The 23940-nt window shown below is 37.7% G+C and overlaps 3 protein-coding genes and 1 long non-coding RNA gene across 5 annotated transcripts; 2 read left to right on the top strand and 2 right to left on the bottom strand.

The window, feature by feature from the left end:
* Positions 1–2201: 2201 nt before the first annotated feature.
* On the bottom strand, positions 2202–3473 carry LOC145234250 (methyltransferase-like protein 27). Its single transcript, XM_080098999.1, has 4 exons — positions 3332–3473; positions 2892–3003; positions 2673–2793; positions 2202–2327 (listed from the first exon to the last, which is right to left on the bottom strand). Exons 1-4 carry the CDS (start codon positions 3471–3473, stop codon positions 2202–2204), a joined length of 501 nt encoding a protein of 166 aa, XP_079955125.1.
* Positions 3474–6689: 3216 nt separating this feature from the next.
* On the top strand, positions 6690–7879 carry LOC145232074 (uncharacterized). The gene is made up of 2 exons (XR_013860826.1): positions 6690–7214; positions 7396–7879. It is a non-coding gene; the product is annotated as an uncharacterized LOC145232074 (long non-coding RNA).
* A 2984-nt stretch (positions 7880–10863) lies between these two features.
* Positions 10864–13210, bottom strand: LOC145232072 (uncharacterized). 2 transcript variants are annotated; one of them, XM_080096573.1, is made up of 6 exons: positions 12800–13210; positions 12367–12536; positions 12052–12208; positions 11876–11979; positions 11600–11763; positions 10864–11228 (listed from the first exon to the last, which is right to left on the bottom strand). In XM_080096573.1, the coding sequence occupies exons 1-6, from the start codon at positions 12907–12909 to the stop codon at positions 11031–11033; spliced, it is 903 nt and encodes a 300-aa protein (XP_079952699.1). In that variant the 5' UTR covers positions 12910–13210; the 3' UTR covers positions 10864–11030. The 2 variants fall into 2 exon arrangements, with proteins under 2 accessions (XP_079952699.1, XP_079952700.1); XM_080096574.1 differs by lacking the exon at positions 12800–13210 and adding an exon at positions 12685–12793.
* Positions 13211–13588: 378 nt separating this feature from the next.
* Positions 13589–23255, top strand: LOC145234249 (putative neutral ceramidase C). The gene is made up of 14 exons (XM_080098998.1): positions 13589–13611; positions 13689–13843; positions 14289–14403; positions 14472–14527; positions 15301–15449; positions 15632–15713; positions 16120–16273; positions 17791–17913; positions 18448–18626; positions 19159–19331; positions 20135–20303; positions 21370–21563; positions 22070–22320; positions 22839–23255. Exons 1-14 carry the CDS (start codon positions 13589–13591, stop codon positions 23104–23106), a joined length of 2091 nt encoding a protein of 696 aa, XP_079955124.1. The 3' UTR covers positions 23107–23255.
* Positions 23256–23940: the final 685 nt, after the last annotated feature.

The following is a 23940-nucleotide window of genomic DNA, read 5'->3' as shown; positions in this document are numbered from 1 at the left end:
CAAATTAACTGCTGTTTGGCAACGAACGTTTTGGCAGATTCTTTACGAACGTTGTAAATAAAATACTTTTAGCTGTTTGTTCTGGCACTAAGTGGGTGGCGTGTGTGTCTAAAATGTAATCTATCAAAACGTTTTTGTACGACCAATTATTAGACAACTTGTGACAAGTTTCAACCAATCAAAAACTAACCTTTTGTGACTAAAAAGCGTCTTGCCTTGTAGTCCCATAACAACATCTGCATCACAGTTTCATTTAAAAAAGCAGGCGTTGGAGTTTACAATTTAAATTTTAGGGTCTATCACGACATTAAAAAGTTCGGGTTGTGTCGGATTTGGGGCTTTACTTTTGGATTCAGGTCATGCTTTAGCCAACTGGTAAATGTGATTTGCAGCTTAGTTCAAGTTAGGACCATAGTCATTCGAAGTGAGTCGCATAATGGAGGTCATGAGAGCGTAAACTCGTTTTATTGTGTATGACACCGGAAAAAGATTACATACGCAGGTTTTGCAAGTGCCCCCTCTTGCCCCTACGTGGCGGCGCCCATGGTTTAATACCACCCAGGGCTGTTGCAAAACAGCATTTTGCTCTTGCATTTTCTGATCGTTTGCGTATATCAGAAGCGATTCGCCTGTATTTCCCGCGACTATCACCGGCATCAAGTTTGGTGAAACGACATGGACCCGAAATCCTTCACCTAACACCTGCAACCAATCCCATCCAGCCGCTTTTTTTTTCTTTTTTTTCACGGGGTTCGAGCCTAGGACTCTCCCGGGGACGAATACCGATCAGGTTTTTTATGACTGTTATGGGTCAGGCGCGCCGGACCATTCGGCCAAGTTCCTGCCCCCATCCAGCCGCTTGTGATCATCATACCTGGCTTCAGAAAAGGGCGTCGCCTGTCGAAAATAAACCAGCTGTTCGACTGAAAACAGTCTAAGTAACAACTTGAGTTTATGTTCTTCTGTAGATCCAACATCTCAACAGTAGGTCGCCAGCATCTCGGTAAAATTATGTAAACTTCAATCTCCGGCATAGCGCGGAGATTTCATCACGACATTAAAAAATATCTTTAAAAATACAATACATTTGCGACAACAAGCTGAAACCGGCTTTTCTCTGAAACTAAACCAGCGGGGTTGTGGTGACATGGTCCTGGCTCGCCAACTTGTTACGGAATTGGTTTGGGCCCGAACCCTGCAATAACGGTCACCACCAAAGTCAAAGACACCACGTACTGGTTTAATTTTGGGAGGCGCAACGTTATTGAAACCATAAAATCAACAGCGGTAAAAGTAGCTGACACGTGGATCGTAACAAACCAAATACCTTGTTTCTGGAGTGTCTGCTAGTTTCAAAGCACGTAAAGTAAGTTAACAATAAACGGGTGTCTTGACAGCCTGCGTAACATGATAAACTAGGTGTACCCAAAGGGTTTTTAAAAAGAGAACCATTGTTGAACTATTAAACTTTTGCAGCAGGGCTTTTCCTAATTGGCCAGAAACATAAAAATACAAACGATTTTTGGGTGTGTTTGTAGTTCATGATTTCAGCATGCGGAGGGGCATCACATTTACGAATTCCCAATGGTTTAATAAGTTCTTTAACGTGTTACAGTGCAAACGTTGGAGTGATTTAACAACATGTGCTATCTTCGATTGCTGTAATTATTTGTAGTTGCGTTTTTAAACTTCGAACATTTTAAATTTAGCTGTGTGTGTGACGTCAGACACTTGATATTTGCGTACACGTATTTAGGGTTAGGCAATTCTGTCTTCTGTTTTAAGATCACGTATGACATGTGAACTTCATGAATGTTTAACTACCGCTTTCTCTCCTTCAAAATTTGCCGAGGTAGCCAAAGGAGACGTAGGATGGCTGACTCTGCAATCCGTGTGTTGATTTTGTCTGGTGAACTGAGTTTATTCCATTTAGTCGTTAGCAGGTTGGTCGAACAAATCGAAAGTTGTTACGTTCACTAACATTTTATTTTTGTAAATGGGCGAAGTTTTACATTGATCCCGTTGTAGCTCCAAAGATCTTCCTAGTCCATGTTGGCTCTTTTGTATGTGGTTTCTTTTCCATGGTAACTTATCAATAGTTAAACGTTGCTTTTTAACATACATTGCTTAAACAGGCATGGTCCATGCTTTTTGTGGACCAGCAGCCAGCACAAGAGTTACCACTTTATGGCAACATTACTTTATTTTGTGAAAAGGGGCACCTTCTTGGGAAAGAAAGTGTTAGTCAGTGGGTCGTTAAAACTAGTTGTTGACTCACTATTTCTGCAAGTATTGACTTGTGTACACACATTTCTAATCGTACTGTCCTGAAAAAATGCACCCATTTGACACAATTAATTTATTTCAATTAAATTTTAAAGTTTTTGATAACAACACAAAAGTGAACGCATTGGTTCGCCCTGATTGTTTGAAAGATCAACGAAAAACTGCTCAAAAGGTGTCCGTTTTAGCTCTTTCCACGCCTTGGTTTTGTTTAATAAACTGACCACTTTCTCGAAGTGGGCAATATATTCTTTGTTACTTTCGTTGTTTCGAACTGAAAACACCAAAATACCCCCCGGTTTGGAAATTCGGACGAACTCCTGCGGACGAAGACAGTTTTTATCGCGAGGTATGGCGTAAACATATTTTTCATAATCTAATTGCATTACCTTTAGGAGTTCTGGGTTTATGTGACCTTTTGCCAAAGCGGCAACGCAGATTACACCGTCGTATGTGTTGTTATCGTATGGCATGGGAGAGCTCGGTTCAATGATACCCTTGGCAAGATATCTGTTGAACAATTTTGCATGCAATTTTTAATTTATAAGTAAAGCTATACAACGAAATAATTATAAAATTGTTTCTGCTCTTTTCAAATTGTCAAAAACCTGTAAATCCCCTTTTCCTTGGCAACGCTCAACATGGCATCACATCCGTCAATGCCGTCAATTTTTCCCTTGAAGTCATGTTTAAGGAGACCTTCTGCGCAAAGTCCTGTACCTGATATTGATTGATGCGGTTAATTCGACTTTGAAACACTGCGAAACAGATGGACAAAACGGATTTCCATAAAGTCTTACAACAACTATGGGCAAAGATATGGCAAGTAATAATGCAGTAAGTTGACTTTTTTTGACGAATTAGGAAACAAACAAGAACAAGTCGCAAACAAGCACCAATAAAATATCTTAAGTTTGTTGTTCAGGGAAGCAAACAAAAACTATGGCACAATTTAGACACGCAAAAGAATTTAAAGCGGCATTCACCTGTCTAACCAGGCGATTTTAAAGCTTGACTATTTTGCTTTAGGCAATATTTTGATACTTACCACAAGCAATATCCAATATACATGAAGTATCGCTACTGAACACTTCACTGTTCATATGTGACTGAAAAGTCTTTCCAATTTCCTCTGGACCACTAAACTTTAAGTTTTGACAGTCATTGTCGTAACCTTCGGCATGTGCCATAAAATTCTCGACCACCCACAGCGGATCATCTCCGAGAGTGTTTTTGTTGTAAAAGATCGTTGTACATCAGGATCTAAGCTACCTTTGCTCATTTTGTTGTATTACTCAAAGCTTGACTAAAACAAATATGCACTTGTGTCAAGTAGGCTACTGTACCTTGTAATGTTAACAGCAACACAAGTTCATGCAACTGCATCGAAATTGCGCTACAACTCTTTGGTAGTGCGTCCCATCACAGAAAATTTAATTCACATATATATGTATACGGACAGAAGCTTCAAGTAAAGGCCGCACTAAATGAATGGTTGTTTTGCTAATGAAACTTTCCCCACATCAACAGTTACCCCTCGGCTAAACTCAAAGAACTATTTAAATTCACTCTGATGTCACACGACTTTGTAGTTCGGTGTGGACCTGCAGTTGTCAGTTGTTGCTTTTTTTTAAATGTATAAAAGCCGGCAAATAAAGTTCGACAGGTTAAACACATCTGTCTTCCACCAGAACCGACCACGACCACACGTGCATACACCTGCCACGTAATAATTAACGTTAGAATTGTGTAACACTGTTAGCTTAGTTGCTTCCGTACCCTGGCTTTTTTAAATACACAACTACATAACGTGGCGTTTCAGCGCCTACTGACTACTACTCTTTTTCCTTTAAAAGCGTGCCGAAGAGAAAAAGGTGAAACTGTTGGTACAAAAAATACAATATTGTGAAACTTTTGGTACAAAAACAAACGGAAAATTAAGGGTATAAAGTATAAACGGAAAATTGTTTTCGAGACATCGATATGTCCACACCATTTTGGGGAATGCAAAGAAGGTTTGGTAACATTACGCATTTTGACTTTTGTGATTTTATTTACCGGCTGAAAAATATGACTTTTGTGTTAGAACTGGCTGACAAAATATTTTGATCCTGCCACTGCTTGTATTTGTATCATAGTGTTTTGTATGAGCCTTAATTTAAATTCCTCAACTTGTTACTGACATTTTCGAGCTTTCTTTAATCCCTTTAATAATCTTACACTTTTAGGCAACTGTGGCAATCTCTCCGAGAAGGTTTTAAACTCATCATGTCCGCAACATCGACAGGAATATTTTTCTATTGCTTCTTTTACCATACTTTTGATTGACTCATAAAGCCTTTTGTAAACTCGAAACCAAGACTACTATCAAATTTCGAAAACCATTGAAAACAAATAAGGACGTTTGCTTGCCGCTTACGCTTCATACCATTAGTAACGCCAGTCGTATGGACACTGTTAACAAACAAAACTCAACACAAAAATCAAGAATGGATTATCTTGGGTTCGAATCCCGTGAACGACAAAGGGCAATTTTCAGTTCTCGGACTGCCGCCTAGTTGTCGAAAAATACAATAAAAAAAAGAAAAAAGAATGGATTCATTTTTTTAAAATGCCATGCGCTTCTGCAACTTTCGGGATTTACTGGAAGCAATATCGTCAGGTTTAATTGACCAACAATAATCAGCCATCATTCCACCTTTCATGATATCTTCTTTCATTTTGCTGATATCCTGTTGGAACCGTTCCTTTTAATTCTCATCACTTATTCTCCCTAGGTTTTAAGAGAAGTGTAGCATGATCGTTTTCCCACCAACATTTTGCAGATTGCTCAGTAACTTAATTAGTTATGTACTCTTTCCATTATTTAGGCCCTTTTGCCGTTTTGTCCATTGTTGCAAACATTTCAAGCAACATTTGATATTTAAAACCCATTGCTTGTCCCAAATATCCAAAGCCACATAGTGTGCAAGATATGCACATTAAATAAAACATTTTTTTATTTTGTTGTTGTGTAGATGTGGTGCCTTTGGTTGGCAAGGAGCTTCATTTCTCCAAGATGAAGTAATTAAGGTCCCTACATGTGTTTGAAGTAATGTTCTGCCATCGTATGGAGTTTCATGAGTACTTCTTGTTTGACATTTACTTGCAACGAAGCACTACCAGCCTACGACGTTCATTGTCATTTCTAATAAACAGGCACTTTCTCTTAATGATGGTGAAACCATCGCATTTACTGCTTTGTTCTATTTCCTATATCGCCTCAAATACGCAATGATTTCTTCAATAAAATCTCTGAAAAAACGCCAGTTAAAATTTTTCGTCGCTGGACGTCGAAAGCTAGTTCCCAGTACGTCATAGATTATACACCGCTCTCGCGCAATAATCGCCAAGTTCCACGTGATAAACATTATACAATTGGACGACCACATCGGCGGGAATTCCCTAACACACTGGTTCTTAACCTTTTTTCCTTGCTGCACCCCTTTCAAATCACAAACCAATTTTCGCACCCCCTTACAAATCACTAACCAATTTTCGCTCCCCCTTCTGTAATTGCTTAAATAGAATAGACCTAACCAACCTTAATGGGTCAGCATCCCCGCACCCCCTAGGAACAGTTCTCGCACCCCTTGGGGGTGCGTGCACCCCAGGTTAAGAACCTAACGCATGGGTCGTCAACCATTTTTGGCACTACGGACCGTTTTTGAACGTGAAATTTTATCGCGGACCGGTCTTTAAAAAACTACAAATATTTACCAATAAAAACGCTTAAATTAGTTTATCATCCCCGGGATAAATGAGCAAAATGGCCCGTAAACGCGATTTTGGTAACACAAGTCATTTTGGTGTTAACGTTTAAATAGGTAGCCTATGAGCTAAAGAAAATGCCCTCATCCGTTAGTTTAGTCTAGGCTCGAAAAGTTAACAGAGCCTGGAAAAATGATAAAGCGTTAGAGTTTAACTAGTGGCGCGCGTACATTGATTAGCCGGCGAATATATTATAGGATAAGTCGGACTTATTATAACTGAGATATTCAGCATGTCAGTTTATAACCGATTTTGTGAAACAAAACTTATAGGCTATACCTTTAAATGTTTTAATTAAGTTTTTTGTTTTAATTAAAAAAATTCTTTAGTTGCATTCTATTTAAAACGAATAAGAGTTGTTGCAATAATTCTGTAATTCGCTGGTAACAAAATAAACCAAAAATGTAGTCTACTGATTGTCGAAGTGGTGTTTTCTTGAGTTTATCTACATAGAATTTTGAGGCACCAGTTTGAACTATACAAACGTATAGTGAGGCTTATAGCACGAAGTGATTTCGTTGTTTATTCGTGTAAGTTATAGCAATAGCCTATATCTGTAGCAGACCAAGTAGATAAAATGCTACATTTCACACCAATGGGGTTGTTCATCCACTAGGTGCCGCCACGTTCCTCCTATAGAGGCTTCGCGCGTCGTGCTTAACAATGGAAACAGTCACATTTTCTTGACGTTTTTTTAGGTTTAATACAACATGTTTCCCACAACTTAAGTTATTATTGTGAAACATATTTCAACTATTTTCAGAACTTCCAAAAATAAACGGAAAAAATACTAAAGAAAAAGAGTAATTACTTGATAATTTCGCGCATGTCATGCCAGTTACACCTGTCCAGAAGGTAATTTGAAAAAATGTCTGCGTCATGATTGTGAGAAAAATGGTTGTTAGTTTTGCTTTTAAAATATATTTATATTGTAAGTACAGATGTTTGTTGATAATTTACATGATGTGTACCATGTTCTTTTGTGTTAATTCATGCCTTTTTAGTGACTAGCGATTAGCGAACAATCACTTGCTAGATCTGGTTCTTGAGGGCACTTGCTAGTATCTGATTCTTGAGTGTATTATTGCAGGAGTTGAGTTAAGCTATGTTATGATAATACAGTGAGTATCGTTCCAAACAACATGTAAATATACATCTATGACCCAAAGTCAACAAATGTTGACAATATATGGTATGTCGCTGTGAAGAATTAAATGCTCGATGTGTTGATTTATTTACTTATAAGTCAGTATACTGATACATTTGTGCAGATCATAATTCCACACCTTTCTGTTGTTGTAGAGATATATAGGTTGTATTAAACAAGGAAAATTGTTAATTTGAAAGAGAAATAGGCAAAACCCAAAAAGAGGAACTGATTGCACATGTCCTGTTTGGCTTCAACTTATGATGCTATAGTGGGACTTTCTGAGCAACCCATGTGAGAAAGTGTCAAAATTGGAATGCAGCATTTCAAAGAATTTGCTACAATACTTTTCTTGCTATTCTACTGCCAAAAAGTCTAATTGTAACAACTATAAAAGCATTGCATGCTTTTTATTGCCTACATATTTGGTGACTTTACATCAATATTTAAAACAGTATTTGTATATTGTTTTGTTTGGTGCATTGCCAATAATTGCAAAATTCTTTGCAACCTGAGCTACGTTGCAAGCATTTAAATTTTTATCAACAACAAAGTGTTTGTTTATTCCAAGTTAATATATATCATGCAATTCGTTGCCATATTGTGGGTGTGTGTTTACAAATACAATGAATCAAAAGATCTTGTGAAATCATTTTTTTACCATTTTAGAATCTTTTGGTTCACATAGGATAGCAGCCTCTGGTGATTTACTACTTTGGAAGATGGTTATTTATTCAGTTAATTTAGCTCTCAATAATATAAATCTGATCTAAACAGAAAAAAATCTTAATTCTTTCTTTAGATGTGCCAAATAAGATACACATATCTTGGTAATATTTATTTTGTCAAACCGTGTGACGGTAAAGATCAGTTGATATATCTTTGAACTTAAACTGAAACATTATATTCACAGTTAAATTTTCAATTAAAAACAGGTAAAGTACTTGAAACTCACATTCAGTGTCATTCTGTATTGTTGCCATTTTTGAAAAAAATACTGTCAAAAGTTACATCTTTAATTTGCTAGCTGTTTGTACAAGCATCAATGCATTTGGATGCAAGCAATGGAATCATTTGCAACTGATGTTACTTCGTTGTACTATTTACTGCCAATATGACATCTCTATTTGGTTGGTATAACACCCAGCCAGTACATTTCAAATTTCCTTCTTTTGCTTTCCCAAGTGGAAATATAGAAGGATATATAGTTTCTTTGTCAAATCTTGCTTGCTTGATGTTGCGAATGTTTCAGTAACTTCAAGTCTTCATATTAGATGATTAAAGACCTTAAGTTTGGCCTCCAAAATGTATCTAATACAGTTTCTCTGTTAATTGCAATTTTATGTCACTTTTTTGTAAAAGCAACTTCTTGTCAGGAAAAAGTTGTACTGTGCTCCTACATTCACAACCTGTACATACAACTATAATGACATTCCAATAATACTGTTATAGTACAAGTTTCCATAAAGGAATTGTTTAAAATCACGCACATGCAACAGTAAATAATTACATGATGGGATGATGCTTCATCTACCCTGCAGTGGTTTGCGGGAAGAACTCACTGAATTTTAGCTGAAATACGCATATTGAACCTGCAGTTTATACAAACTTATCTTAGATAACAAGAATAATAGTCCATTTATTCGCAACATACATTCAGACCACAAAAATTCACCCCAAACACCTGCGAAGCTTGCCGATATATGTTTTTTGCTATTGTCTCCAGCATAAACCAACGCATTGTATGGCCGGAAGGTGCTGCCACCTAGCGGAATTTTTGATTCGGCTGAACAACCCCATTGCACGTTAAGGTGGCTGTACACAGACTGCGTATTCCGTCAACGTGCGTAAACGCATGCGAAAAACGGTCCGTAATCTGACGTGCGTAAACGGACCGAATTTACGTTCCGAATGTGGCTGCGTTTGGTGGTATACACAGGATCCGAACCATGCGACGTTTCGCTTGAATGCGTGCATCGACTGGAAGCCAGCTTTGTGACTGCGCGCTTGTGAAGACTGAGTGATGTAAACAAAGAAAGAATTCAATTCCTTTTTCAAGAGAAGTTATTTCTCTGCTTTGAAACTGTGACGTTTCTTGTCTTGCAGAAACATATTATTTTACGTTGAGATGGATAACGATCAGTTCTTTACGGCTTTGTGCATTCAAACAGTTGTGTTGTGTGGTTTAATCTACCATGAGCAGCAAAAAAATCGGAGGTAAGTAAGACATAATATACTTACAGTAAAGTGCAGCAAAATAAGTTCCAAGTTTTTTATTTATTCTACTACTGATTTTTTTCAATTGTGAAGATTGTGGGTGCGTGAGATTTTTGCAAACCGCCATAGGGGACAATGGCATACTTTGGTTCCTGAATTGGAAAGGGATCCTGAATTTTACTTCAAGTATTTTCGAATGGATAAGGCTGATTTTGAACAACTTCTACATATGGTTCAATCATTGATTGTGAAAAAGCATACCAATTGGCGCACTCCTGTGTCAGCGGGCCACAGATTGGCAATAACTTTGAGGTGTCCATACTGTAAATATACATTGCTAGATGTATTAAGACAAATTTAGTTGATGTTGTTTCTGCAGGTATTTAGCAAGTGGAAATTCATTTTCTGACCTCGCTTTTCAGTTTCGCGTCAGTGAATCTTTGATAGGCCGTATCATTCCTGAAACTTGTGCTGCTATCTGGAATATATTGCAGCCACAAGTACTGGTGCCACCTTCGAGCCACAATCATTGGAGGGATATTGCAAAAGAATTTGAACGTAAATGGCAATTTCCAATGTGCATTGGCAGCATTGATGGAAAGCATGTGGCTATTCAGAAGCCAGCTAAACAAGGAAGTGAATTTTATAACTACAAGCATTACCACAGCATTGTGCTTATGGGTGTTTGTGATGCCAATTACATTTTTACAATGGTAGACATTGGTGACTCTGGTCATCACAGTGATGGTGGGATTTTCGCAAATTCTTCCATATCTAAATTTTTGCAAGAAGATTCTAATATTCCACCAGTATGTACTCTTCCATTAACTAGTGTTGAAGTCCCATACTGTATTGTTGGAGACAATGCTTTCCCATTAAAGCCATGGTTGTTAAGGCCCTATCCAGATAGAGGATTGTCTGATGACAAACGCATTTTTAACTACAGATTGAGCAGAGCCCGTCGCTGTATAGGTTAGTATTACAACACATAAATGCATTATATTTTATTAATTTTTAACTTTTGTTTAGAAAATGCATTTGGCATTCTTGCTCAGCGATGGCGTGTTTTAAGAACATCCATGGTGCCTAATGTGGATACAGCCAAACAGGTGGTTAAAGCAACGGTGGTTTTGCACAACTGGTTGCAGACCAAGAATATCACCAAACCAGCTGACAAACAAAAATACATCACACATCATGATGTAGATCATGAGGTTGATGGAGTTATTATAGAGGGAAACTGGAGAATTGATGAATCTGATTGGGAAAGTTTGGAAGTACCAGTCTCAAGTCGACCATCAACATTTGCTGGCCATATCAGAGACATATTTAAAGACTATTTTGTATCTAACCAAGGTAAACTGCCTTGGCAGTACACTACCATTTCCAGAGGAAGAGAAATGCCATAAAATGCCTGTATTTTTTATTGAAACTGCATATTGCATTTAATCAGTATGTGCAAAATCACACAGTGTACACAAATAAAGACTATAATGTTCAGGTTCAAAAGTTAAACCCTGAAAGAAAACAGAAAAAGTAAAACAGAATATACATTAAACGTTTTTTTGTTAGATTAAACAGATTCTTCTAGTTGGTATTTGTCGAGAATTTCGTTCATTTCATTAAAAGCTTTGTGCATATTTTTTGGTATTGCCTCAAGCCTCTCCTCAATTATTTTAGAATAATGGAAGGCTCTACCAGTTTTTGCAGTTGGCTTCTGTTGGCTAGCCAAAGTGTTGGCTGTTGCTTTCAAAACTTCGGTGAGTTTTTCCTGAAAAACAACAACATAAGTATGCACAAATGATGTAAAAAGGGTGGGATGTACTAAATACCACATTTTTACCACATGATGTGCGGAATGTAAGAATACAAACCCCAACAATAATAAACGAGACCAGATTGTAATGTTATTTGACTTACAAACCCTCACCAAACCCAACTAGTTTAACCATTAGCTGTTTTAAAAGTCAGCAGATTTTCATTTTTTAACAACCATATTCAGATGTATTAAAACTGCCTTGCGATAACATACATTAGGTGGTATTAAGTACCCCTGATTTCAAAGCTTCAATATTTCTTTATAACATATTTTACTCAAGCTACAACAACAATTACGAGCAAAAAATAGCAAATTTAACTCACTGAAAAGTCATTGTTGGCTGGTTTTCTTCTACGTTTTCTGTTCACTGTGTTAGGTGATCTACCAGTAAAAACTTGCGGCCTTTTTTTTGGAGTCTGTGCTTCATCTGTTGTTAAATCCAAAAGAGGAGTTTCATCTACTTCTTTTGCTTTTTCAGGTTTGTTCACTGAAAAATACAAAACATTACTTAAGTATTTACCAGAAGAATGTAAAAACTCAAACAAGTACAAACCATTACTTAAACAACCAACATAACAATGTAAAAAAAATGTACATACCTTGTATGTCAGCAGATGAACAAAATGCTGAATACACTTCATGCTGTTCAGGCGTCATAATCTCTTCAGTCAAATCATTCGACAACAAAATGTTTGTGTCAGTCCTTTAAAAAACAAACAGAATGTATACAATTGGTTTGTTATGTTAATGATGCATAAATATGTAGTTTACATACCTGCGGTGTTGTGTATAATCATCCAAAAATGACATGCTTAAAAAATAGGGCCATGTTGGTGGTGGCACAAATCCTGAACCACTTGGTTTTTCCGCCTCCTTTTTTCTTCTTACATATGTGTCTCTCATGTTTCGCCACTTTTCTTTTACACTTTTACCTGATGCAAAAGTGAAACAAACCACATACTTTACATGTGCATTTCATACAACCTGAAGTACAACAAAATAGTAGTTAAAGCAATTTCATGGTAAACATTTTTGTTTTAATCACCAGTCATAAAACTTTACTACTTTGTTAAAAAAATAGTTAAATTACCTGTTAAACCAAACTGCGCTCCAATTGAATCCCATGCATTGATGAGGTATGTTTTGTCAGAATGCATTGGATCTTTAACATCATACAAAGCAGGTTTCTCTCTGACAAGTTCAATCAATTTTTCCTTACTAAACTCCATTTCTTTCGGTTGGGATGGAAAACAAAAGTTTCTAAAAAAGAAGTAAGTTTTAGGTGCACCATTCACAGTTAGTTGCAGAAATATCAACTTGCACTTAAGTCTATGAAAAAACCAACTATGAACATGAGATTTCAAAAGCAATACCACAAATAATACAACATAACCCAGATATACCATACCCTGTTCTTTATTTTTTCCTTTTCTGAACATGTTTGACAGCATTAACTATGAGAAACAGTTATGAACTGACTCTTTCGTGACCCCTTTGTTTCCCGGAAAGCTATTGTTACTTACATTATTAGCTTTTTGTATCCCGCTGTTGTTCTGCGTTCCATGCGAGATCGAAGCATTTGTTTTGACCCGTTTAGAAATGAAACCTTGCATAATACTTTACTTCCTTCCATTTGGAAACAAGATGGCTTGCGTTTTGATCAAAATAACTGATATTGTTAAAGCCATTTCGAGATATCTCTCAGTTTTGCTCTACCACTCGATCGAAAATCGCATGCGTACCGTCCGAAAAAATAGAACATGTTCTATTTGTTCGGATGGCCTTGCGTTAACGTCCGTTTCGTCCGTTTTCGCACAAAACGCATGGTTCGCATTCTGTGTATACACGTCGACGGAAGGCGACGGACCGAAATTTACGCGCGTATACGCATGACGGACGAAAACGGACCGAAACGGATCCTGTGTACAGCCACCTTTATGACCACAACAATGGTTTGACGTTAAATATCAATACTTCATTTGAGCGACTGTACATTTTTGGCACCTGCACATTATGACTTGCACATTTCGGCACCTGCACATTTTCAAAAAATGTGCGCACATTTTGACCTGCACATTTTGGCACCTGCACATTTTCAAAGAATGTGCGCACATTTTGACCTGCACATTTTGGCACCTGCACATTTTCGAAAAATGTGCGCACATTTTGACCTGCACATTTTGGCACCTGCACATTTTGACCTGCACATTTTGTCACCTGCACATTTTCGAAAAATGTGCGCACATTTCGACCTGCACATTTTCGAGCACATTGTGCAAAAAACGCTCGCATGCCCGTCTCTGACTTCGGATATGACTATCACACCTAGCAACATGTTTCCCCATTTAAAATAGACCTATAAAAACAGTTGCAATAAATATGTGACAGCAATTAATTGTAATTTTGTTTCAGGTTTACTGAACAGAATGTTGTATTGTCTGGCTCACACACTCACTCTGGTCCAGCAGGATTCTTCCAGTACCTGCTCTTCGAGGTGACATCACTTGGACACATCGAGCAATCCACCGAAGCGTTTGTAAATGGAATAGTGGAAAGCATAGAACAAGGTACTTTGAGCGTGAAAACGGGACAAAATTTGGCCATTCTTTCTTGATAATTTGAACCTCCTACTTAACGGTTAATCCAAATTTCAGTAGGGCCATGTAAATTGTTTTTTTTTTCTTTCTTTCTATTAAATTAATGGTACTTACGATCTTTCTGTTGTGGAAAACTCACTTTTTTGATCTTGGAAACGTTAATCAAACCAATATGTTATCATCTGTATGGGTAGTGTGCAAAAATGTTGTGTACCTAAACGTTAGCGGAAACATAAATTTGGTTGGAAACTGGTCTTTACTCATGAAACGCGTTTTGTAGATAAGAAAAGGTATACCTTCTTAACGTAAAAAGACCGAAATTAGTTGCGCATTAAGGAGTTCAGACAGACCAAAAACTTCTGGACGTCATTGATGAAAACAATTCCGTTAAACTTCTAGACAACGTGTTTTGCAGCAAATGCCAATCTCCAACCTGGAACAATAAAAGTTGGAGTGGGGAACGTAAATGAAGGAAATATTAATCGAAGTCCCACATCATATCTTCTAAACCCTGAGAGCGAGAGAAACGAGTCAGTATAAAGTGTTTTAATATATTTTCATGGTGTTTGTAATTTTGATGTTTGGTGATTTGAACCAGATATACTCACGACACAGAGCAAGAAATGACGGTTCTTCGAATGGAAGACCTTAACGGTTCGTAAGTTTGGTAAATTTATTTCCATTTTTATTGTCAATCAAAAACCAATAAAAGATTATTGACTTCCGGGTATTTCTGTACGAAAAAAAACGAAACCATTTTAACAACGTTGCACTCAAACACATATTACACAGAAAAACATACCAACTGTTGGACCCACACAACAAGCGAATATTCCCCAGGTTTAGAAATAAAAACTATACATCAGAAGTTTAAACCAAACTTACCAGCACATTGTGAAAAATGGCAGCTCAAATCTGTCAAGAAACCTCGCTGCCAAAAAACGTACCGTAGTTTGCTTTGATTCTTTGTCTGATTCTCCGCCTCTTTGCTCTTCGGCGCATATCATATACCTGTCAGCAACAAACACGCACGTAACCCTGGTAACATACAAACTAATTGCAACATTTACAGTTAGCAGGCAAAATATGTCAGCCAGTAGAACACCATTTGTCTCATTGACTGTGACGTCACAAGACGATTGTTACGTTTGCCTGACAAAATTAAAATTCACATTGGTTGGGGAAAAAGACGTCCATTGATTGGAAACAGCATTACTATTCTCAGTTTAACACCGTTATCTTGAGATGCCTGGTACTTGACCAAGGGAGTTAGTAAAGTTTAGATAGTAAACAAATAAATTCAAAACTTGTCGGAATTTGAACATCCTTTTTTGAGCACTACTTTATCCACAAGAAAGGCTACTTTTCAAGCCAACCATTCTACTACTGCTGTCTGTTAGGTATGATTTTTATAATTTATTGAACAGGTGATCCTTTTGGCATGGTATCCTGGTATCCAGTTCATCTTACTAGCATGAACTTTAGTAATCTGTTAATTAATTCCGATAACAAGGGAAGAGCATCGACTCTCTTCGAGAAGCAGATGCGAAAAGCAGGAGAAACTTTAGGAGGAAAGGTTTGTGTCGCATAAAGGTTGGTTTGTGCTGAAAAAAAGCCTTTACTTTTAAGTTGTAGGGGTAGCAGTGATAAGGTAAGTTTGGGGTATAAGTATAATCATCTTCAATTTTGGGCGGAATTTTTGACAGACTTTGGAATAATTGTTGTCATACAGGTTTTTATTCTTTGGTTTGTCTGCAGGAGAGTTTTGTGGGAGTTTTTGCACAAGCCAACCTTGGAGATGTGAGTCCTCGAACAAATGGACCGATTTGCATTGATTCAGGTAAACTTACTTATAAAACTACACAGTGACAACCGAATTGGTAAACAAGTGCAAAATGGTAATTCTAAAGTTAATTCGTCTCGGTAGCTTTGTCGATTGAAAAAATGTCTCAAAGTAAGGACTACCACTATCTATTCTAGACAAACTATTTACTCCTTCCCCACTTTGTAATTTCCACAAAACAGCCTCGTACTTGCCACGCCCAAGCCAAAGTTCTTTGTCGGTTGTTTAATAACGTCCAAAAATTTACAAGAAAATATTCGTGTAATCTTATTAATCGTAGTTACAACTATACTAGGTTTTCTCAGCTACGTAATTACGATAATGTGTGACTATATTTGTTGCGTGTTACACTTTTTCACCAAATATTTTCACAAAGATTTTAAACACATTTCTCTTCTACCAGGACGCGATTGTGATGATTTAACTTCAACATGCGGACGTTTTCCACGACCAGATCCAACGAAATGTGTTGGTTTCGGACCAGGTGTTGACATGTTTGATTCAACTGATATTATTGCTAGAAGACAGCTGACTACCGCTACAGACGTTTTTGCCAGGTATTTTAAGAACATTGGATCATGTGTTGGTTTGTATCAAGGTTGTTGTTCAACTTTCAGTGTGTATGTAGCAACGTTGGATCGATACCCAAACACTAATGACTCTGCCGTTCTTTTTAAATCAATTTTAAGTTCACGTTTTGCCCTGTTATTCTTAATCAAAAGTTGAGATAAAATTTAGGTTCAGTTTTCTGGAACTTGTTAATCTTTATTTATTCAACGTTAACCTGAGACCACAAGCCTCTAGTCCAGGGGTTTTTAAACTGGGGGGCGCGCGAAGGGTTCGCAAGGGGGGCGCAGCACAATCTGACAGCAAAGTTTTAACTTGCAAACAATTGTAAATTAATGCATTGGAATTATGTCGGCGCTGATTTCGAACTTATTGTTTACAATATAAACGCTTCATTACTCTGAAATGGATGTCCAATTAGAACACTATATACGGATCTGTTCATAAGTTTAATGGTGAAAATAACGGCCCAAATAGACGTTAAAAGCGACATGCTTTATTGATCAAACGTTTCGGCAAATGCTCATGCCATCATCAGTGAAACGTTTGATCAATAAAGCATGTCGCTTTTAACGTCTATTTGGGCCGTTATTTTCACCATTAAAGATGTCCAATTAGATTAACCAAACTTTTCCCACTGCGGGCCGCCGCATAGTTTACATGCCCTAGTGCCGTCTTCTCAAACTTAGCCCATGAGGCGATTTTTATATGGGCTCCAAGATATGGTCTTTTTAAAGCCCCATTTAAAATCTGTTAAATTGTATAGTTAGTCTCATCTTACAAGGAATGCTTGTATATTACGTCATAAGTGACACAATAAGGCAATTGTTTGCGCACAATTAACACTTTTTGTTTTGTCTGTGACGTAATAAACTGGGTTTGGATCAATCCTGGGCGTTGCAATCCTTTGAGAGTCGGTAATATTAATTTTACATGTCGTAACAGTAAACTTTCGTAAGGAGTAGATTAAGTTTTGACAATAACAAAGTTATCAATACGATTTGGCAATCCAAAACTTGGGTCGCGAGCCGGATGAAATGACCTTGCGGGCCGTAGTTTGATGACTATATAGTCGGCTGTACATTCTTTATTTGTTCGCAATTTCGCATTAGAGATTGCCCTGACTTTGAGTGAATCAACAATTTCTGGGCAACATATGCGTAGTTTAAAAGAATACTGGCAACGTGTCTCTGTGTTCGCAAAAGCCTACTTTTTCGCAACTTATCAGTGTTGAAGTGGCTTTTTCCAACGTTCGGAACTAACTTGACAGTAGCTTAAAGCGGACCTACCATGTATGTTGTTTCCAAAAAACAAGACAAGCATCATTAGTGCTAACGTTTTTTAGGGGGGGCGTGAGAATAAATAATTAGTGTAAAGTGGGGCGCGACCGAAAAAGTTTAAGAACCCCTGCTCTAGTCTAAAACGTCACCCCTTTTACAAATGCCAGAATAAAAAACGTAAGTCTTAATTGAAAAAACGGTCTTCTTCAAACCTTTTTACCTCCCAGTGCTTCCGAAGAAGTAACAGGATCTGTAGGATTCATTCACCAATACGTTGACATGTCAAAAGCTTCAGTGACACTGGACGACGGCAGTACTGTTTCAACTTGCAAGGCTGGATTGGGATACAGGTAACGCTTAAAATGCCTTTTTATAATCCAATTGTCTCACAGATATAGCGTTTCGACATAATCACGTATGAACATAAAACATGGTTATGCTGTTTTTTCGAATTGCTTCACTTAAACCTCGTTGGTTCTTTTACGAGAGCCACAAAACTGACGTTTTGAACAAATAAAAAAATGACAAACTTCTATAACTTAAAATTACTTTACAAAAGTTTATGCTTATTCTTAATCAAAAGCCACATGCACGTTTTAACGCCAGCACACAGTCCACTTTGTGAGTACATAGCCTACCTGTTTATAATGATTTTAGCACATATTTTAGATACGGTTTGGACCTCTCGGTATTTTAAAACACTTATGTTGAACATGTGTGAACGGGAAACAATTATTTTAAAATTTTGTAAAAAATATTGCACTAACATTTTTCTTGGCGTTTGAGCAAAATATCTGCTGCAGCATAACATAGCCTATGTAAACTACGCTTAAAGTAAACATTTTGTATTATTTTTGCATTTCTATTCCTCTCTTTATTTACAGTTTTGCTGCTGGGTGTACAGACGGAGCAGGCCCCCCTATTTTTACACAAGGTACAACCAATGGAACAGTTTTCTGGGATACTATACGGGACGTTATTGCACAATTGGTGTGCAAGGTTCAACCCACGGACGAATATTATCAATGTCACCGTCCAAAACCGGTCCTTCTACCAACTGGGTGTAAGTGTTTACCAATTTTATGTGAATTTAGTTTTTTTTTGTACGTGATTATAGTGGTTTGACTGGATTTAAACCAAGTTAAATTTTATCTGACATTTAATAACGAGGCCTATAATCTCAATTTTATATTTTACCATTTTTTAACGATTCAATAATTTTGTTAAGTTGACGCAAGCAACCCACAGTTTTTATTTTATTTTCGCCACCGTTTAGCACATACGAAATGTTAGAAAACTAGCCTACCTTTTTATCGCCCTATGCTTAAAAAGTATTATAAAACGGCAAAGTTGCATAAAAACGCCGTTTACGCAATCACTAACGCGTCAAAAGGTTTGTCGTTAAAAGTTTGCGTGGCATATCTTTATTTAAGTCGTTCCGCTATGTTTCCTGTCTTGCAACCCCCCAAACAGCGCGATTAACACCTAAAATAGCCAATACTTGTACGAAACGCAACTAGTTAAAGGTTTTGCATGTACGATAACGGTCAAACTCAATTAGATTCTGAATTTAGTGCATGCTTTGTTTTGTCAAGATATGGATAGACCACGGCCTTGGCACCCAGAAATAGTGGATGTTCAGATGCTAAAGGTTGGTCAGTTGGTCATTGCAGCTGTTCCCGGAGAGTTTTCGACCATGGCTGGAAGACGGCTTCGTAAGACTATTTTAAACAAGGCCATTGAACAAGGAATGCCGGATAATACCAAGGTAAGCATAGAAGCACACTAACCCCTCACCGCGGACACAATGGTCGCTGTGCTAAGTTTATTAAAGTGCTTAAAATGAAACAAACTTCAAGAGCAAACAGATTGGTGCCGACGCGAATACTGATTAACAATGTAAATATGAACAAAACAAACCTCTGTTAACTCGTACTTCACAATGCATTTAAGACTGCTTATACGTATTTCAAACACAGGTTTGTACGTATGCCGGTAAACGTCATTAGAATACACAAAACAGTAAGTTTAATTGCTACCTTCTAGTCTGTGTGTGTTCACCAATAAAACGTCTGTGTAGCAAAGTCTGTGTATGATCAACTTTTGCCGCAACTTAATTCTTTCCACAACGGCGCCTGTTTAGGCCGTTTTGAAAATAAACTAAAAAATTGCAAGGTAGCTAAAGTTTCGTTACAAGTTAGCTAACGTGCCGCAAGATAGCTATCTTGCGTCGCAAGTATCCCGGTGCATTGTGAGAAAATCACATCTAAATGTATGGAGATGTCCCACAATGCACCTGGTAACTTGCGACGCAAAATAGCTATCTTGCGTGGCCCCTCTTGCCCTAACGTGCCGGCGGCTATGTGTGTGTGTGATCTACCATAACAAAGTCCAAACCATGTAAACAGTTTTCCATGCGTTCTACACCCAAATCGTACACAGTATATCGTTGACAATAAACCTAACAAATTGTCCATCAACAAAAACGCTGGTTTTGGTGGCGTTTGGCTTTTGTAAAATTGAGCCTAATACCTTGTCAATTGTATGCTACCAAGTTGTTTGATATTTCAGGTGGTGATAGCTGGACTAGCCAACGTTTACACACATTACATGACGACAAATGAGGAGTACGAGGCGCAGCGATACGAGGCTGCATCTACGATCTTTGGACCTCACACGACCCGTGCATATTTGCAGAAATTTGAAGAACTAATGGGTGTTTGGGCAAACGGGGATGTGGGTAAATATACTCTTAATGCTTTCGATTTAAAGCAATAAACGTCCACTTGACTGTCATGCAATTTGTTGAATGGTTGCACTCATTAAAACTGTGTTTTTACCCGTTTGAAAAGTGCAGTGATTGGTAGAGCTACTAACACGATATTTTTCAGGAGATCCAAAAGTGCTTAATTTTCGATAGGTGGCGTAAAGAGCTGAAATATTTATTTAGCGGCTAAAGAGGGGTTGGTTTGGGATGCAAGTTTTTGAAAATGTTACATTAGTATCTAGTTTTTTGCTACTTTTATTGAATTTTAAATGCTAATACCTTACCCCGACCCTAATAGCCATAACCGTTAGCATTTTTTGAGATATACCGTTTTAAATGAAAAAAGTGCTTTTTGCGCCACCTGTCGAAAATTAAGCACTTTTGGATATCCTGAAACATATCGTGTTAGTAGCTCTACCGCAGTGATTACGCTTACTGGAATGTTTGTCCACCAATTATGTTTCATTGCCATTATTTATTTATAAAGTGTCGTCCGCTTAACGGTTAGACGTTTTCCAATACTGTCGGATAGGGTAGCATCGAATTAGATCCGTTAGTGATGTGGCACTCACTGCATATTTAAATCTAATTTTTATGACAATTTCTTGAGAAAAATACTGTAGTGGGTTCCTGCACCCTTAGCAGTGCCTAGCGGAGGGAAGGGTCGGCAATTAAGCAGCTAACTGATTGCTTATCCCGCTGCCCATTTAGTACTAATAATATTAATCGAAAGGCAGCAGCCATTTTGCACTATATTCAGAGTAGACGACAATAAACATTGTTGGTCCCTTTTTACAATGCAGCACGAGTTCAAACTGGTTTAACTAACTGATGTCAAAATCTATACTAGATATCAAAACGAACGAATTTTTGGGGAGATTGATAAGTCACGGTTTTAACAATACCGAGAGCAGATTGTATACCTGCTCGTATCGTGAGTTTTGTCTTAGACATTTTTTTTGAATGGTTTAAACATGGAAAGGCTGAGTTAAATTTTCTCAACAACCCCTAAAATTTTATTTTGATCAAAAACTTTTAGGTTCCATGGACCCAGGCCCAAGCCCGGAATATTCGCCCCAGAGTCAATCCCCCATTGCCCCAAGGCCCGCTGTCGATGAAGTTCCGGCTGGGGTGAGCTTCGGTGACGTAATGGATGACGCAAACGCTACGTACGTTGCCGGTGACGTTGCCCGGGTAACCTTTTACGGAGCAAACCCACGCCATAATATGAAGGTAAGACAGACTAAAGTAATCATTTATGTACGCCTATAGCCCTATATGTATTAGCTATAATCCAATTTGTTGAAATAAAGTTAAGTTCCAAATCAACTTGCCAAAGAATAACACGTGAACTAATCTCGGCGTTAAAATGAAGCCAATGCCGCGCTACAGATCTCCACAAGGATATTTGAACCTCTAAAATTGGCTTAATTCCGTCTCATTTATATGAGAATGGCACTTCTGTGGCGATAGTGTGGTGTTTATGTACTGTTATGTACTATTCTTTTGCCCGGTTTCAAAATTAATACAATGCAATACCATACATAGGCTAGCGTAGGTATACCGACACTGACAGTAAAAAAGCGCAACGGAAAACGGGTTTATGAAAAAACGATTAAAACAACTTCAGCCAAGGCATATCAAATACCAAAAGCTACATTGTGCCACATTTACTTTTAAAAACGTGTAATGACTGAAAACCTGACCATGACTTAACTTAACCAAACCACCATGTTCAGCTTGGGTCAACATACTTGGAGGTTCAGCAAAAAGTAACGGGATTATGGAAAACAATATTCACCGACGCCGACTGGGAAACAAAGTTTACCTGGTGGGAGAAAAATACAACAGCGCCGACTGATATCACACTTATGGACACTCTGTTTGACTTGATCGCATATTTGACCGGAAAAAGATTTGACATTCGCAAGGCGCTGGAAATGGAAGAAAAAGGAGAATTTCCTATGACCAGTGGTGACGGAAATGAAGGGTAAGATCTGTAAGAATTTGTTTACACCACAATTGGTTTGATAAAAACTGTAAGTATTGGGCTTAGCGATGCCCGAATGATTCGTTTTATTGAGCTCGCGTAACAAGATTCGATCCTTCTTCTCTACGTAGGTTTTGTATGATATTTGCCCTGAGTATGATATGTTATGATAATGTATTTGCAACTACTGCATATACAAACACACTAAGAAAGAACCGTGTCCTTTTTAACTACCAAGCTTCAAAAATACAAACATTTATCCAAAGATTAGCGAGTCCACACGCATAAAACTGCATCGCACTTCAAGGAAATATTATTTGTTTGAAAAACGGAACGTGAATTGTACTAATAAACTCTGTTTTACCAAAAAGTTGAAATATGTATGTAACCACACTATCGTGTAAGTCACTTTGGAAATGGAATGTTACATATTGTTAGCCGACACTTTTTATGAGGCAATTAAACTTACATTTTGACACTTACTTGAAATAACGTGTTTTTTGTTTTTTCCGATTTAGGTTACTGAAAACGATGGAACAAGCCGGCCTACTACGCAACGAGCCACGCGTTGACTCTAATTCACAAAAACTAAGTCTTTCCGTGGAAAGTTACGTGTCAATTGAATGGCAAATTCCAGAAGATGCCGTGGGGATTTACCGTATTGTTTACCATGGCGATAGCAAGGCTCCGGGAGGAAGAGTAACTCCTTTTTCAGGATACTCGAAAGAGTTTATGGTAGAAGCACCAACGGGAAGTGGTTACAGTGTTGAAAACGCGGGAGCATAAATTTAACTCATCAACTTGATTAATTAAATATTCGGGTAGCTGCCTTTGTCAATACTTATTTTTGTAATCATTGTCACGTTTTTTTACGCCAATTGAATAAACTCTTAACATTCATGAAAAGAAGCACGTTTTTAACTTATTTTAATGTTTTTCCATAGGAATAATCTTCAACGCACCAACAACAGCCCAAAACCCAAAAGAACTGTTAGATAATTCCCATAGCGACAAAGATGGCCACATGTTGTGGTTGGATTTTGGTGTATAGGGTAGCCTACATCGCAGTGTATTTGCAATGCAGTTAATAGAATGCCATGTAAATTGCAGTGAACCTCTAGGGCTATTGTGCATTTGAGCTTTGTACCCGGACACTCACTTGCATTAGTGTAGTTTTTTAAATGTAAAAAACGTCGGATATACATTTTTTCACATCGAAAATTTTTACTCGTCTGGTATTTTGATGTCTATTCGATTTTGAGAAGCCTGTTTAGGCCCGAAAGTTTGATTGACATGCCTATACATTCAAGCACCAGGAAAGCATAAGACAACAAACACAATTGGTCTCCCACAAGGCGTTTTAAGGCTGTTTAACATTGGGCCAGGTTCGGCATCTGGCTAATTAGGTAGTTTAATTTATTTTGAAAACATACTAACACAGAGTGTAAAGTCAGGCCCGTAAATAAACCTATGTCCGAACCGGACCCGACTTACAACTCTGTTTTGATGTATTAATCGTCTGTTTCAAATTAGATTCATTTGTTCAGTTTATACCTAGGGTAACCTATTTCCCTCACTTCATGCTTTAAAACAGAAAAAAACCAGTTCAATTCCATTTGA

This window comes from Phallusia mammillata, chromosome 6 (assembly GCF_965637545.1).
Source record: "Phallusia mammillata chromosome 6, kaPhaMamm4.hap1.1, whole genome shotgun sequence".
Lineage (NCBI taxonomy): Eukaryota > Metazoa > Chordata > Ascidiacea > Phlebobranchia > Ascidiidae > Phallusia > Phallusia mammillata.
This window is presented reverse-complemented; position numbering and strand designations above follow the sequence as displayed.

Excerpts from the sequence above, each read along its gene's own strand:
- LOC145234250 (XM_080098999.1), bottom strand. The coding sequence starts at position 3,473 with ATGGCACATGCCGAAGGTTACGACAATGACTGTCAAAACTTAAAGTTT. Across the intron at positions 2,794-2,891 it reads AAGGAAAAGGGGATTTACAG|ATATCTTGCCAAGGGTATCA; the intron begins GTTTTTGACAAT and ends ATTGTTCAACAG. Across the intron at positions 2,328-2,672 it reads TAAACCCAGAACTCCTAAAG|GACAGTACGATTAGAAATGT; the intron begins GTAATGCAATTA and ends GCATTTTTTCAG.
- LOC145232072 (XM_080096573.1), bottom strand. The coding sequence starts at position 12,909 with ATGGAAGGAAGTAAAGTATTATGCAAGGTTTCATTTCTAAACGGGTCA. Across the intron at positions 12,209-12,366 it reads AGCGCAGTTTGGTTTAACAG|GTAAAAGTGTAAAAGAAAAG; the intron begins GTAATTTAACTA and ends CTTTTGCATCAG. Across the intron at positions 11,980-12,051 it reads GATTATACACAACACCGCAG|GACTGACACAAACATTTTGT; the intron begins GTATGTAAACTA and ends TGTTTTTTAAAG.
- LOC145234249 (XM_080098998.1), top strand. The coding sequence starts at position 13,589 with ATGACTATCACACCTAGCAACAT. Across the intron at positions 13,612-13,688 it reads ACTATCACACCTAGCAACAT|GTTTACTGAACAGAATGTTG; the intron begins GTTTCCCCATTT and ends ATTTTGTTTCAG. Across the intron at positions 15,714-16,119 it reads ACCGATTTGCATTGATTCAG|GACGCGATTGTGATGATTTA; the intron begins GTAAACTTACTT and ends CTCTTCTACCAG.